General features: G+C 43.5%; 1 protein-coding gene across 1 annotated transcript in view; it reads left to right on the top strand.

The window, feature by feature from the left end:
* Window positions 1-12,898, top strand: part of DEPTOR (DEP domain containing MTOR interacting protein) — a 77,115-nt gene extending 64,217 nt beyond the window's left edge. Inside the window, exon 10 of the mRNA XM_068158636.1 lies at window positions 11,734-12,898. Coding sequence (XP_068014737.1) covers window positions 11,734-11,862 — 129 coding nt within the window. The 3' untranslated portion in view covers window positions 11,863-12,898. The remainder of the gene's footprint in view (window positions 1-11,733) is intronic.
* The last annotated feature ends 2,823 nt before the right edge of the window (window positions 12,899-15,721 follow it).

The raw sequence follows: 15,721 nt of genomic DNA, 5'->3' as shown, positions 1-15,721 counted from the left end.
AGATATCTGCAGATAGCTTTAATTTACCTATGTGAGTAACTCCTGCTTGCCTTGTTGGTGTTTGTCTGACCACTCAGTCAATCTGTTGGGGAAACCAAGACTTGTGTGCAGATCAAAAGCTGTTCTCAGGGGATATTAGGTCATCTCTTTTCCCTCTCTAATTTGCTCACTCTTTTTGTGAGTGTGCACAGCAACAGTTTGATTCTATTCCTAGCCAAAAAAAAAAAGATAAAAAGGACTTAAATTCCCAGGAATTCTCATCAGTGGGGTGGGGAGTCAGGTGCTATCTGAACCAGTGGTAAGGATCACAGGATGTTAGGGGTTGGAAGGGAACTTTGAAGATCACGAAGTCCAACCCCTTTGCCAGAGCCAGGCCATAGAATCTAGCACAAGTTGCACAGGAGCACATCCAGATGGGTCTTGAAAGTCTCCAGTGGAGGAGATTCCACAACCTCTCTGGGCAGCCTGTTCTAGTGCTCTGTGGGCCTCCCAGTGAAGAAGTTCCTCCTCATGTTGAGGTGGAACCTCCTGTGCTGGAGTTTATATCTGTTGCCCCTTGTCCTATCACAGGGTGCACCAGAGCAGAGCCTGTCCCCTCCCTCTTGACACCCAACCCTCAGATATTTATACACATGTATTAAATCCCCTCTCAGTCTTCTCCTCTTCAGACTAAAAAGTCCCAGGGCTCTCAGTCCCTCCTCCTAGGGCAGAGCTCCAGTCCCTCAATTGTCCTGGTGGTGTCTGCTGGTATCCAGGGAAAAAATTCAGTCTTGGATGAACTTTTTATTTTTGTTAAAACTTGTTATCTTGATCTGAAAAGCAGAGATTTTCCTGCCAAGCAAAATGATACTTGTGGAAAGGTTTCATTGTAATAGCCACCATTGTGCTTTATTTCATGAAGCATTGGTGGGTTTGTTCTTTTTGCATGGAGCTGCAGTTGTTCATTATGAAAGATCTATGGAAAATAATGTTATTTTAAAATCCCCTTCTTTCAGCACCCCCTCCCCTTTCCCACCATATCTGCCCCTTTCCCACCCCATTTTCCCCCTCAAATCCCAGAGCACCTGGGCTCTGTTGGAGTCTCCTCCCACCCCAGGTGTGGCTACTTGGCCCTCCCCACCCATTCCCCTTTATAATCCCCCCAGGAAAGGCAGAAGCCCCAAGCTGAGCCCATCTGGGCTGGAGGATCCTCCTCTCATTGCTGGTGAGTGCCCCTGGTGCACACTGGGTGATGGTGGTGGTGACAACAAAGGCCGGGGGGCCTGGTGGCCCCCCGGTTGTTAGGGCAACAATTGATGACTACTCCAATATCATCCACAGGTGCTGGCTGGGCCTCCTCACTGGGGCTGAGCTCCTTTGTGTGGTATCTTGGCTTGTTGAGGGTCTTGCCCCTGGCTCTGGAATAGGTGCAGACAGCTGTTTAGGCAGAGTGGAGCAGGAGCTGCTTTGGGAAGATGAAGCAGGGTGGTGGTGGGGAAACAGGTTTTGTTGTTCCTCCTTGTTTCTTTGCACCCTGAGATAGGGCAGCCCAAGGCAGTATGGAGTCCCCCTCCCCTGAAAGGATTGAAAAGCTGTGGAGATGTGGTGCTGAGGAACAAGGGTTTAGTGGGCACCTGGCAGTACTGGCTTGGACCTGATGCTCTTAAAGGTCTCTTCAAACCACAACAATTGTGCTTCTGTGACCCTTGGGGTGGGACATGAAGCTACTTGGCAGGTGAACCTTCAGGCATCCAAGGAGGGTTGTGCTCAAGAATCATAGGGTGTTAGAAGTTGAAAGGGACCTTTAATCACAGAATTTCAGGGGCTGGAAGGGACCTCAAAAGATCATCTAGTCCACAACCCCTGCCAGAGCATGATCACCTACCCCAGATTAGTCAGGAACAGATCCAGGCAGGTCTTGAACATCTCTGGAGAGGAAGACTCCACAGCCTGCCTGGGCAGCCTGTTCCAGTGTTCTGTCACCCTTACAGAGGAAAAAACTTTTTCCTCATTTATGTGAAATTTCCTGTGCCTCAACTTCCACCATTGCCCCTTGTTCTGTCACTGGGCACCAGCGAGCAGAGCCTGGCTCCATACTCTGGGGGCTCAGCCTTTACATAGTTATAAACGTTGATGTCACCTCTCAGCCTTCTCTAAGCTAAGGAGCCCTCAGCTTCCTCAGTGTCATCTTATGGAAGATGCTCCACTCCCTTAATCACCCTGTGGCTCTGCGCTGGACTCTTTCAAGCAGCTCACTGCCTCTTGAACTGAGGGGCCCAGAACTGGACACAATACCGTAGATGTGGCCTCACCAGTGCAGAGTAGAGGGTGAGGAGAACCTCTTTTGACCTACTGCTTGCACCCTTTCTAATCCACCCCAGAATGGCATTGGCCTTCCTGGCCCCAAGAACACATTGCGGACTCACGGTCATCCTTCCATCCACCAGGACCCCCAGGTCCCTTTTGCCTTTGCTGCTCTCCAGCAGGTCCATCCCCAGCTGATACTGGTGCAGGGAGTTGTTCCTTCCCAGGTGCAAGACTTGTTGAAATGAAAGCATTTTTGAGGAGGAAACTGAACTGTAGAATCAACAAGGTTGGAAAAGACTTCAGAGATCATCAAGGCTTAAGGCTGGTTGAGAATCTAAGATTTAATTTATATTGTGTGAGTTATGTCTTTTATGACATATTTTTAAGCTAGAGGAGAGTATATTTAGATTAGACATCAGGAAGAAGTTCTTCACCATAAGGTTGGTGAGACACTGGAACAGGTTGCCCGGGGAGGTGGTGGATGCCCCATCCCTGGATGTTTTTAAGGCCAGGCTGTCTCTGAGCCACCTGATCTAGTGGAGGGTGTCCCTGCCCATGTCAGGGGGATTGGAACTAGATGATCCTCGAGGTCCCTTCCACCCCTGGCAATTCTGTGATTCTGTAAATACACTTAGTTATTATTTTAATATTATGCAGCTTTTATATTATGCTGTTTAATTTCTGATTGATTTTGTTCAGTTAGAGACCAATAGTTTGGAATACCATAAATTCATCCCCTTTGTAAAAACAAACAAAGTAATATGTAATGAAAAGATGCTCTGAACCTCAGACCAACTGTCCATACCATTCTGCAGCCACAGATCAAGATGGAGAGCCAAAACTGCATGCTCATGTTTGTGATTCTGTAAAGGGGGTTAATTTCCTCTGCTGTGCTTTGTACCCATGCTCTGCTGGTACCCAGTTTGTAGCTCACTGGCTGACTTAACACCAGTGTAGACCGAACAAGAAATGTGTCCCTTTGGAGAGGAAAATCTTGTGTTTATGCAAGACCTGGATACTTGCCTACTCCCACACCACCCACGCTCTACAGCCAATTACACAGTTGCTAGAGGTATTTACAGAGCTGAACACACAGCTGCAGTTCTTTCTCTTTCATCCAGTAACCTCAATTATGTAGAAAAGGACATTGCATGATTTTTTAACCTTCTGGTGACATGCAGTAGGTTTTGAACTGAGGTTCCAGCTTTGATTTATCCTAGGAAGACTGCATGAATTCTTATAACTAAAGTAGCTAAGTAATATTAACTGGAAATGTAACTTTAAGGAGCTCTAATTTTTATCCCTTTTCCTGATTCCAGTGTGACAATCTAAATCTTAGAGTGGGAGTAAATGATTCAGTGCTGCTTCAGTTTGCTTTGATGTAGAAGGTTAGTCTTGGGTCTTAGGCTCTTCTGTAGCAGCATGTTCAGCATCTCTGTGGCCTGGGCTCTTTGAGGAAGGATTTCTGGTTTATGGCTATGGGTTACTCAGCATAAGTGTGGGTTGTGCTTATAAGAGTGTAAAGGAAGGTGAGATTTGCAACTTCTCTTCTCCACTGTTGTTCTCCTGCCTCAGATTTCTCTGTGATTGTTCCTTCTACTCTAACATCCATCTTGCCATTCATTTCACTGTGACTTTCAGTTATCTGGAAACTTAACCTGTGGTTCACTGATCTAAATGTAAGCCCCTGCCAGAAATGTTGATTTTTATCTTCATTTCCTTTTCATCTCCCTTCTTGACACCAACCAGTTATGTGTCTATTGCCTCCTTCCTCCAGCCATGTCAGGCACATCAGGGAATTTACTTTGCCTGGAGACAAGTTCTTTCATTTCTTCATTTTTGCTGGCACAAGATTAAAAGGGCCAAGGGCCAGGTGTTGGTGTAATTTTTCCCTGGAGCCAACAGAAGACGACAGGAACACCTCTTGGGAGTGCAGGCACCAAGTCCTGCTACAAACTTTCCCCCTCTTCGGAAGGAGTTTGATACCCAGATCCACACAGTCCTTTGCAGTTCAGGCATAGGATATCCCTTCCTGCCAATAGAGAGGGTTGTGGTATCCTGGATCAGGTTACTGCTCCAGCTTTTAATAAGCAAGCCTTTTTAAAAACCATGTTTCCTCTAAAAGTAAGATTGGTTCTTTAATGCCCAAGGAGAAGGAAACCATCTTCTCTGGTGTTGGCACTAAGGGGGCTTGTGTACAAACCCATGGTATGTGAGGTAGGAGGTGATGATATGGCAGTTGGCTCAAAAAACTTATTCAAGGGATGGAACATCCAGCAGGGTCAGTGGTCACTCATTTGTAACTAATCAATTTTAAATGGTAATTGCAGTAAGAAGTAGAAACAGTGGGCTTTGTTCCTCTGAGACAAAATAACAGCTTTAGATAGGAGTGTTTACTTTCACTCATTTCTCAACTCCTTTGTATTTCATATTTCCATTAGATCTAAAAAGTGATACCTTGAGTTCCTTCTGTTAGCTTGAGAGCACAGCAGCACTTGGGAGGCAGGAATGGGAGCAGTGCTTCTCAGCATTCCCAGAATACTAAAGGAAATATGTGGGGTGGGAATTCCAGTGGGGGAAATCCCCTTTAAAATCATAGAAGCTTGGATGTCCCCTTCCTAGCTGAAGGCTGGAAAGTTGTTTCAGATGTTACATTCATGTAGCACTTATGCCTTCAGACAGCAAAAGCTGAAGCAGATACAGCACCTTTATAAACAAGCAATGGTAAATACCGTATTTTCTTTTGTGCTTTACTTTCATGTTCTCAGTTTCAGCAGTTCAGTACTCCTCACAGGTGAGAGCTGTGGCCATACCACAGGAATCAACCAGTGACTTTTTCAGTCTTCAAACCAGCCTAGAGTTTTAAAAAGTGCCTCGAAGTTGTGAAGAGCTTGATTTGTTTGCTCTTCTGCTTAAGGTATCCCCAGGTCACATTAACCCTTCAGCCCCAGTTTGCACAGGTGGCTACAAGGAAGGGTTCTTACTGACAGCATGGTCTGATACTTAATAGAAGTCAGGATCTGCAGGTATCTTGTGCAGATAAGACAGAGAAAACAGATGGTTTTGCAAACCACACGTGAAGAGCCTTTCCTCTGGAAGGGGCACAGTGAGTTTGTGAATACCATAATGAAGCAATGATAAGCATAAGTGACTCAAACTGGCCAGCTGATCCTTGTCCCTGCAGGGTTAGTAGGATGTGGAAAAGAAAACCAACCACATTTATTTGTAATGATTGAGGGTAGCTCAAGAAGAGAAATGCAAGCAGCCTGTTTCTGTAATGGATTTCACTTGAATATTCATTAGTAAGAAGAAAAGCCAAAGCACTAACACTGACAATATAACTGTGTCCAAAAGTCCAATTCTCATTATCAATTTTATGCTGTAAAATTGTCAGAATGTACTTTAGACAGCTCTGAAAGAAGTTATGCTTAGCAGCTTTTAGTCCTCAGGAAAACTTCTGAAGAATTTTACAGGGTTGAAAGTCAGTCCCACACTTGCCTGAATTCCTGACTTTTATTTCATGCTAATAAAGTTAGCATTAAATAGTAAAAACCACACACAAAACCCAACAAAAAGACTTGAATACATTCTTTCATGTATTTGGGGAATGGCTTCTCTTAAAGCAGAAATTATCTGTGTGCCTTTGGCATTGCATCAGATAAGATGAAGAAATAATAGTTACAGGAGCATGCCCTGATAATCATATGTAAATCAGTTTGTGTACAAATGAAGACTGGGTTTAATCCTTTGCTCTGGTCAGTCTCATGGTGGATGACTGAGCCAGTTTGCACACAGCTTTCACAACAATGATACATTTCTGTGCAAGGTGCTAGTAACTTCTGAAGTGCTTTACTTTCAAAGGGACCTGCTTTGCACCAGGACCTGGCCTGCTGGCCCTGGTTCCAGCTGTGCACTGCCAGAAACCTCTCTTCAGACCTGCCTAGAGATCAGTGGTGATATCCTAGCTGCTTCAGAACAAAAGACTAGTGTGAGGCTGGAACTGACTCTCTAGCTTCATCTTGGTGCAGTTGCCACATACACAGTAACATTCACACCTTCAGTAGAAATGAATTTCTGGCAGTGCTTTCAGCATCAATCTATGATCTTTCCACCTGATGCCAGAGCAGCTTTTGGCACCTGTGAAAAACCTTGCTGCTTGATTGACCTTGGTACTCCTGGAGAAAGCTCAAGTGTGCTCACAGATGTTGTGCTTTGCAGTCTTAGCCCTGAATGGATCTGTCACTGCCCAGATAGTTGGGTAAGAGATGAGTACTGCTGAAACACAGACTCCTTAGTGCATCATTGTAAATCTGGCTTTGTATTCAAGGTCTGGTGTATTTGGTAATATTGATTTCTTTGGTACCTATTTCTTCTGTATTTATAATAGTGTTTATAGTCTCTTAGAGAAGTTAGTCAAAAACAGAGTGGATTCTGGACACTGATCCTGGCACCAAAATATGAATGATAAATGCATGAGCCTTAATGCACAGCCAGTGAAATGAGGCACACACACTTGCTGGGCAGCTCCCCAGCCATTCCCACCCAGGCTGCCCCCTGATTTGGGGGGGGTGGAGGGGAAACAAACCACAACAAACAACTGTAATTATGGTCTTATTGTAGCTGTTTGGAGAACTATTATCTGTTGACTTTGCAGAGCTGTTGATTGCTTTGCATCCAGTTGCACTCACTGCATGTGTAAAAAGAAATCATTTTTTTAGGGGTGTCCTGGAGAGCTTTGCAATTGTCACTTGAACCTAATTCTGGTGGTGCTAATTTCCAGCTTTTCCTGATCTTTCACAGCACCCTTCTAAAAAGTGTGCCTAGAAAGGAAAGTGTTAAAGGATTTCTTTCAAAAAATACATATATTAAACTGGAGAGCAGCCACCTCTCCTTGTGGAGCTGGCCTGAGTCTGTGGTACAAACAGATCTGAGTATCCCAGGACCTAGGCTAACTGCCTGTTCTTGTAGCATTCAGGCTTATTAAGGTCATCCTGAGGCAGAATGCTAAGCAAGAATTAGCGACAGGCATGCAATGTTTTTGTTCAGTAATTTAGTTTAAGATACGCCCATGCCTGCAGCTGGTCTCTGGCATCTCTCAGGAGAATCCCCTAGTCGTCTTCACCACTGCTTCTGATCAGTCAGCTTGGCCACCCAGCCCCCAGAGAGGAAACTGGGCTTTGGTTTGGCCAGAGAGCAGCTCTCCCAGCAGGAAAATCAGGGGGTGTGGATGTACATCTCCAGGGCAGCTTGGCAAGACCAGGGAAGGGCCAGCAGCCAAAGCTTGCTGTGGAGGGAAGAGCAATAAGCAGTGAGGGGGAGGAAGGGCTGTACAGCTCTAAGCATAGCACAAGCCTGACTTTGGCCATTAAGTGTTACAGTAACAAATTGTAATTCCTCTTCTTGCCACCTTCAGTTTGATAAGTGACCTGTCAAATCCTTGTGAACTTCTTTAAGCACTGTTTGCAGATCCTTTCTGTTCAAATCTAACTCCAAAGTTGAAGTTTTCCTTTTCTTCCTGCAAACACCTGGGTTTGGTTAAACTCTCTGTATGTGCCAGTGAAAACCCACAGGACAGGGTTGCCTTTTCTGCTGCTCCTCCTCCTCATGTGGGCTTCTGTATGCCAAGGTGGGAAATTGCAATAGTTAACAGAAATGTTTATTACTGCAACACTTAAATACTTGAAGTCTTTTCATTGCAGTGTTACTTTATTTAACTGTTATTATTTCTGTGGTTTTTAGATTGCCACATCCTGGCCAACAGAATGGTTGGAATTTATTCTGGGGTTTGTAATTCCTTGCACTTTGAGGGATAAAAATGGATGCTTATCTCCTGTCAAACTCCTCAGAGAGCTATGAGGAAATGAGTAATAAAAGGCTCTTTGAGGCTCTTTCAACTTGAGTTTATTATCTCGTATGGTTACTGATGTGTGGAAACCAACAGAGAATTTTTACATGTTTATAGTTACAGAGCACTTAACAGCTGTAGCTATGAGCTGAGCCCTTACAGCCTTTTGAGCTTTGTTTTTGTAACATTAAATCACAGATTTTGTAAAAGCCACCTTAAGAGAATTCCTGAGATGGTACTATGTGGGTTGATACACTTGGTCAGGGCTGCTTTGTGGGTACCCACTTGCTTTTGATGGTTTTAACTCCAAGAGAGCAGTGCACAATGGAGTCTTTTGGGGGGCAGGGTTGATGATGGCCAAGTGAATGAAACAGTGCTGCATTTTGTTTCTCCTGATGGATGGAAAACTTGGGACACTCAGCATAGTGAGTAGCCCAGGACTGTGACAACCTCTCTCCCCTTGTCAGGACTAGAGAGCACAGCAAATAGCTGCACATCTTTTTATCCCTGAGGGGGCTGGATTTGGCATTTGCAGAGACTCAGCCCTCAAGGGCCCTGGCCAAGAGATAGCCATGGAGAAAGGTTTCTGCCCCCAGGGTGACAGGCTCTTTATTACCATCTCCTGTTCCTCATGGGTCCTTTCATGCTTTAGAACAAACATGCTCTTCGCTTTGCCCTCCTCTTTCTTTTCTCGTCTGAATTGGGTGCATGTCTTACATCTAATCCTATCCACTGAAAATGGTGAAACTGGTTGCTTGGATCCAGTGCAAAGGGTGGCACAATGGGGACTGTTCTCATCCCATGCACACTGCTGATTAATAATTACTGCCAAGGGCATACCTTGAAACAAGCATATCAAGAAGGCAGACATGTCGACTCTTGCCTTTTGTGCGAGAAGCTGTTTTGGCATCCAGGTTGCTGTTCACTACTGTTACCTGTACTGTCTGCATTTACACCACTGCAGCCTTGGTGTGAGTGGATGGCTAGTGTAGAAAGTGTTCCTTTGTCAGGGAAGTTCCCCAGCATCCCTAGGATGCTCCTGACGTGATCCAGCATGTGGATTTATCCACAATATGCTTGCATGCCTTCCCCTGGCCAACTGAGTCCCCTGCATTGGGATTTCAGTGACTGGACAAATCTGAGAGTAAACAGCAGTAAAAGAAACATCAGCTATTCGACTCCCAAAACCTGCAGTAAGCCAGGAGAGACAATGGTATTTCTTCAGGTCTGTCTTAAGTCAACCCAAATAATCCTCTGGAGCCAGAGCTATAATTCAGTAAAACTTGATACAATGTTGGAACATCATAGAAGTTAGAAACCTGTAGGTACTGCAGTCTGCATTATAAAATATAGATAGGCCTGTTCAGTGCTGATTGAGGCATGGTGCAGAGGATGAAGGGTTGCCTTTTCAAGCAAAATCCTTCAAATTCAAAAAGGTTTGTTTGCATGCAAAAACAGAGCTATTTTCCCAATGCTACTTGCAGCTGGATACAGCATATGAACATGTAGGAAAGACATCTATACTGTCATGGAAGTTACCAAAGTGACATTGCTGAGTGCTGTAGTTTGATTGTCTAGGCTAGCAGGAAGCCTGATATCCAGGGCCTTTGGCTCTGTAGAGGAGTTCTGAGGGGCAGTGGTGAGGTGCATGAAAGAGATCTTCCCTCTCTTGAGGGAGTGCTGCTGAGGCTCTAAGGAGCAGAGACTAAAACCAACAGTAGCATTTTGAATTAAACTTTACATTTTTGTATTGGCTTTCCTTTCTCTAGATTTTCCTTAAATGGAACATCAATAACTACATGTTGTGCACTTGGCACACACATCAGTTGAGTTTCACCACAGGTTTTACCTGAGAGGGCAGGTGGTTTACAGTATCACAGTATAACTAAGGTTGGAAGAGACCTCAAGGATCATAGAGTCCAACCTATCAACACAGACCCCATGACTAGACCATGGCACCAAGTGCCACATCCAATCCCCTCTTGAATGCCTCCAGGGATGGTGACTCCACCACCTCCCCGGGCAGCACATTCCAATGATGAACGACTCGATCAGTGAAGAACTTTTTCCTCACCTCGAGTCTAAACCTCCCATGATGTGGTTTGAGACTGGTTGCCTGGGAGAAGAGACCAACCCCTTCCTGGCTACAACCACTCTTCAGGTAGTTGTAGAGGGCAATGAGGTCACCCCTGAGCCTCCTCTTCTCCAGGCTAAACAATCCCAGCTCCCTCAGCCTCTCCTCACAGGGCTTGTGCTCAAGGCCTCTCCCCAGCCTTGTTGCCCTTCTCTGGACACGTTCAAGTGTTTCAATGTCCTTCTTAAACTGAGGGGCCCAGAACTGGACACAGTACTCAAGGTGCGATGCACTGAAGATAAATGACTTGGCTTGCAAGGAAATCTGTTTTAGAGCTAGCATTGGAAACTGCTTCCCATCTTTCCTGCGTCCGTTACTGTGTTGTGTTTCTGCCTCAACAGGAAAGGTAACATTATAAAAGAGGAGGACACTTTCTAGTGGTACTTGCTCCATAGCTTCTTTATTACAGAGTCAAAATTACTTAGGAGTAAGCTAACCTTCCAGTGAATGTAGTGGGGTTGGTGAAATCTCAGGATGGGGTGGTTGTTGCCTTAGGCTCCATATTTTTATCATTAAAAACATAGCTCCAGATACTACACATTTTTTGGCCTTTTTACCAAATATGCAATCTGATGATTAGATACAGAGAAGGCTTCATATTTGTGAGGAATCTGTATTGCTGTCTCTTTTCCTCCTCAGTTTTTTTCACAATGTTGATGTGACATTTTTCTGCTTAAGTCCTTTAAGATATGCAGCAGTGTTGGTCAGAATATTTCTATCAAGATTATTATTTTTTTTGGACAGGAAACAGCCTCTAATCATCCAAGACTTTCAACATTTTGAATTTGTTATGGCTATTAGAACCAAAATATTAGCATATCTGAAATGGCTTCAGAGCCATACTTGCTGAAGAAAACCAAAACCTGCCCACATAAAACACAGAAGGAACTAATGTCTCCTGAAAATGGCAGTGACATTTTCACTTCATCTGCCAAGATACTATCTCTTAGAATTTGGGTCTGTTGTATTGGGTGAAGGTTTTGCCACCAAATCTATTGAAGTATCACAAAGCTTCTATCAGCTTTGTATCATCATCCAGATCTTGCCCTGAGCCTAGATATATGGTGCAGATTTTTACTGTGACTACCAAGAGCTCTCTAGAATGCTTTCTATCAAAGTGTTTAAAACAAACAGAGAATAACAGACACTTTGCAGTGACCAGAGCTGTGTTGTCCTGTATTTTCAGGGCACTATAAATATTAGCAAATATCATTGTTACAGCAAAGAGTGACCCAGAACTTCAGAATTCCACAGATTTCAAAGTTCCAGGCACACTTAAAAAAATAGTGGAAAATGAACTTGCCAGATTGATTCTAAGAAATGTGGGGTTTTTTTAAGAGTGGTGAATAAGGTGATATGAGGAGTTCTGGAGGGTTTGCATGCCCAGAGGTTGATAGTACATATCTATAAATAAAGGTACAGAAAGCCTGTGATTTGTAACATTTTGCTACTTGCTTTTTCTCCTCAGGTTTGCCAGTTTGTTGTATCTGTCAATGGCCTCAATGTTCTCCATGTAGATTACAGGACAGTGAGCAACCTCATCCTGACTGGTCCTCGAACAATTGTGATGGAAGTGATGGAAGAAATAGAGTCCTGAGAAGGGAAGGAACTCTCACTGGACTTTTTTGTGAGAGGAGTAAGGACAACTGTGGAGTGGCATGACACAAGGAAGCAGAACATTGCTGTATCTAAGTAGATGATTTTGCTTTTGGGGGAGTGGGGCTCTCTTTCATTTAACAACAATAGCACTGGTGATTATGTGGAGAAGTGAACAATGTACACCAGCATATTTTCACTGAGGCCTTTATTCTGCCTGACAGAGATAAGGTTAAGGCCTGTAGGTTGTCCATCCAGCTATGCCTGCATTGGTCAGAATGGTTTTGCACCAAAGAAGCCATGAGGATTTCCTCAGTTTGCCACTGAATCAAAGCACTTCAGGAAATGAAAGAAGTTAAACACTGTGGTGTTAGGATGGCATAAATGGTTTGATTGACATCTTTACATTGGTAAATATTCTCCTGGTGTTCAGCTTTGTCTTAGCAACATGTGCTGTCGCAGTTCTGCTCTCCTTGGGCTGAAGGACAGCAGACTAAATGCTGGTTTGGTTGCAGTCAAACACAAACTGCAAATGCATGAGAAAATAGGTGTTCATTCTCCACAGAGGGTACTTGGGTATGAATGCTTGGGCCTGACCAAATACACAGATTGGTCTAGAAACAAAAATGATGCAGATAGAAAAGCATGCAGTGCTTTTACAAAATCTCCTGTTGAAAATCAGGCTGTTTTGTGTGGAACCCTGCAGACTGCTTTAGGTGCTCAAGTAGAAAATACTGATTTGGTTTTCTTCCTTATCTTGAAAAGGAAGAGTATCTCACCATTGCTTTTTTTTTGTTTCACTTTGGACGAATTTTGGACACAGTAATAATAATACTTGGTGTGTTAAAGGGGGGAATTCAGAGTGTTGGCATTTGCAATGATATGTTCAGATGCTCCAGTAGGGAACATACACTTCAAATTGAAGCAATGTACTTGAAGGTGCATTAAGCTTGTTAGCACTTTGCAATCATCAAATGTTTTGCAAACTACAGACTTGCATTTGACACTATTGCTAATAAAATATTGTATATAACTGACTCTCGACTCTCTTTTCCTTACTCTGCACCTAGGTGACTCCTCAGCTCCATGGCACTCTGACTGTGTGGGTTTTCTTTGATCTTTGAACTAAATAAATGCATCCTCATCCACAAAATGATAAACACATATTGCAGACTTTCTCTGCTGTCCAGATTTTACAGTGAAAGCTTGGATTTCTCTCTGAGCCTACCACACATCCTTCAATTCTGGGGTGGGGAAAGCATTTTTTTTTCCCCTCAAAGAGCTAAAAAAAGTACTTCATATTAAAAATTGTTCTCACTAAATACAGTGCTCTTGCAGTATCTTTTTCTCACTTGAACACTTAAATCAGAGTAAAGCAAGCCTTCAAACTCACAATTGCCTGCAGCTTTGTAGGTGGGAGTCTCAGACATTCTTCATCTCTGGTACAATACAGCTGTGGCTGATATTTTTTTCCACCATGAACACTTCTCATATTCCACTAATATGCAGCAGTGCAAGGAGATATAAAACTGCAACCACTGACTTGATACTAACCAGGCATAAAAGTGTTTGGGGGATTCTTTCAAGCTGTTACATAGTATGACAGTTCCTTATCCAAATGGTACCCCAAAAAATTTTGAGCCACAGTCTCAAACTGCACGAGAGGAAGTTTAGGCTTCAGGTGAGGAGAAAGTTTGTCACACAAAGAGTTGTTGGCCATTGGAAGGGGCTGCCCAGGGAGGTGGTGGAGTCACCATCCCTGAAGGTGTTCAAAAAGGGATTGGATGTGGCCCTTGAAGCCATGGTTTAGTAATCATGAGGTGTTGGGTGACAGGTTGGGCTTCGATGATCTTTGAGGTCTTTTCCAACCTTATTTATTCTATGATTTTGCACCCCATAGCAGATGCTATTCTGCAGTTAATCTAAAATATATATGAGGTGGTAACAACTGTCAGTGCTATCCACTAAGAACAGCTGGGGAAAATCCTGCTGTCCCAGAAATGTGCCAGTATGCTACAGGTTTTGGATTTTGTGAATCCACAAATGCTTCCCCAAATACTTTTGTTTCCTTTGTTTGCCTGGGATCTTTTGGTGGTTTGGTCATATGTGTTTGTGCCACTTGAAAATGTAAATTCTATGCATTAGGCTAAGTATTAAAATGCGAAGGATTTTCTTAGCAAAATGCTAATGATTCTCTCTAATGCCATTGTGGATTCTTCTGTCTTACATCTTTTGCTTTAGTTAATATTCTGCTACAAGTTCCCCATAGCTTACAGATAATTAAGAAACTGGGTCAGAATTTAGCTTAATAATGCATTACAGAGTGTACTTCAGACTTAAGCAAGAGTGGGAATGGGGGCAGGGGAAAAAAATGCATATTACTATGTTACAGATTGGAGAAGGCATTTTGCATTTTCATTTCAGTCCCTGTCACAATTTGACCATCATTACTTGCCTGCTCTTTAATGAGGGTTTCCATATTGTGTTCTCAACTTGATTGGCAATCCAGAATTTAATTACTTCTTTCCTTCTTCAATGTGACAAAGGTATTCAAATTATCTGTATAGTCAAATTTTGTATGTTGGGGGAAAAAAAAAAGTAGTTAACAGTGATGGTATGAAATGTAAAATTTCCGATTGCAGTTTGTCTGCACAAACTGCTTCATACCCTCCAAGAGAGCCCACAGGACGCACAGTATCACTAAGGTTGGAAGAGACCTCGAGGATCATCAAGTCCAACCTATCAACACAGACCTCATGACTAGACCATGGCACCAAGTGCCACATCCAATCTCCTCTTGAACACCTTGAGGGATGGTGACTCTACCACCTCCCTGGGCAGACTGTTCCAATGATGAATGACTCACTCTGTGAAGAACTTTCTCCTTACCTTGAGTCTAAACCTCCCCTGGCGCAGCTTGAGACTGTGTCCCCTTCTTCTGGTGCTGGTTGCCTGGGAGAAGAGACCAACCCCTTCCTGGCTACAACTACCTGTCAGGTAGTTGTAGAGGGCAATGAGGTCACCCCTGAGCCTCCTCTTCTCCAGGCTCAGTGTCAGGCTCATGTGCACTTTAGAGGGCACTGAGTTTTGGATGTAATAGAGCACCTTGCTTCCTACAAAGCAGCAGGGAAAATGTAGTAGTATTCACAGAAGCCAGGCATGTCAAGAGTTGCATGACTGTCACGGTGTGGACTGAAGCAAGAACCCAGAAAGAAAAAAACCCAAACCTGTGATCAGCAGTAATAACTTAAAAAGATAGGCAGTTTTGTAAGACTTGACTGTCTTACATGAGTGTGGTTTTGGTTACTCTAGATCTTGTGAGATCTCTACTAAACCTTTTGCCTTAATAACACAGATCAGTGTTCTGCACTTCTCTGCACATGTACATTTGCAAGTTGTTTAGGAACATCTTCAAGTGGTAAATTCAAGTGGTAGTTAAGCTAATTGGAGCATTACTTTAGTGCACTATTCCTCCTATTTTTCTTCTGTTTCCTATGAGATAGATAATTTTTATTATCAAGACCATATATCTATATCTATATCTATATCTATATATATATATATATATACTGCTGAACACAATTGGTTTCACAGCTAGCCCCACCGAAGGCATTTGACTTGTGAAATTATGCAATAATCCACTTCAGTTGTATCAGAATTTGATGTCTTTTGGTCTTCAGGGAAGTGGAAGGCAAAAATATCAGCATGGGAGACCCTAGTGTGTCATAGCAGCATCTGCAATACCCGTGGTCTGTCACTCTTCTATGAGATTGCTTCCAGGCAGAGGTTTGGGAGGAAAACCAACATGCAGTAGGAATGTATTTTCTTCCATTTCTGGTTATTTCCCCACCACACCAGAG

This window comes from Melanerpes formicivorus, unplaced genomic scaffold (genome assembly GCF_026170545.1).
Source record: "Melanerpes formicivorus ecotype bairdi unplaced genomic scaffold, bMelFor1.0.p_v2 SCAF_40, whole genome shotgun sequence".
NCBI classification, from domain to species: domain Eukaryota; kingdom Metazoa; phylum Chordata; class Aves; order Piciformes; family Picidae; genus Melanerpes; species Melanerpes formicivorus.
This window is presented reverse-complemented; position numbering and strand designations above follow the sequence as displayed.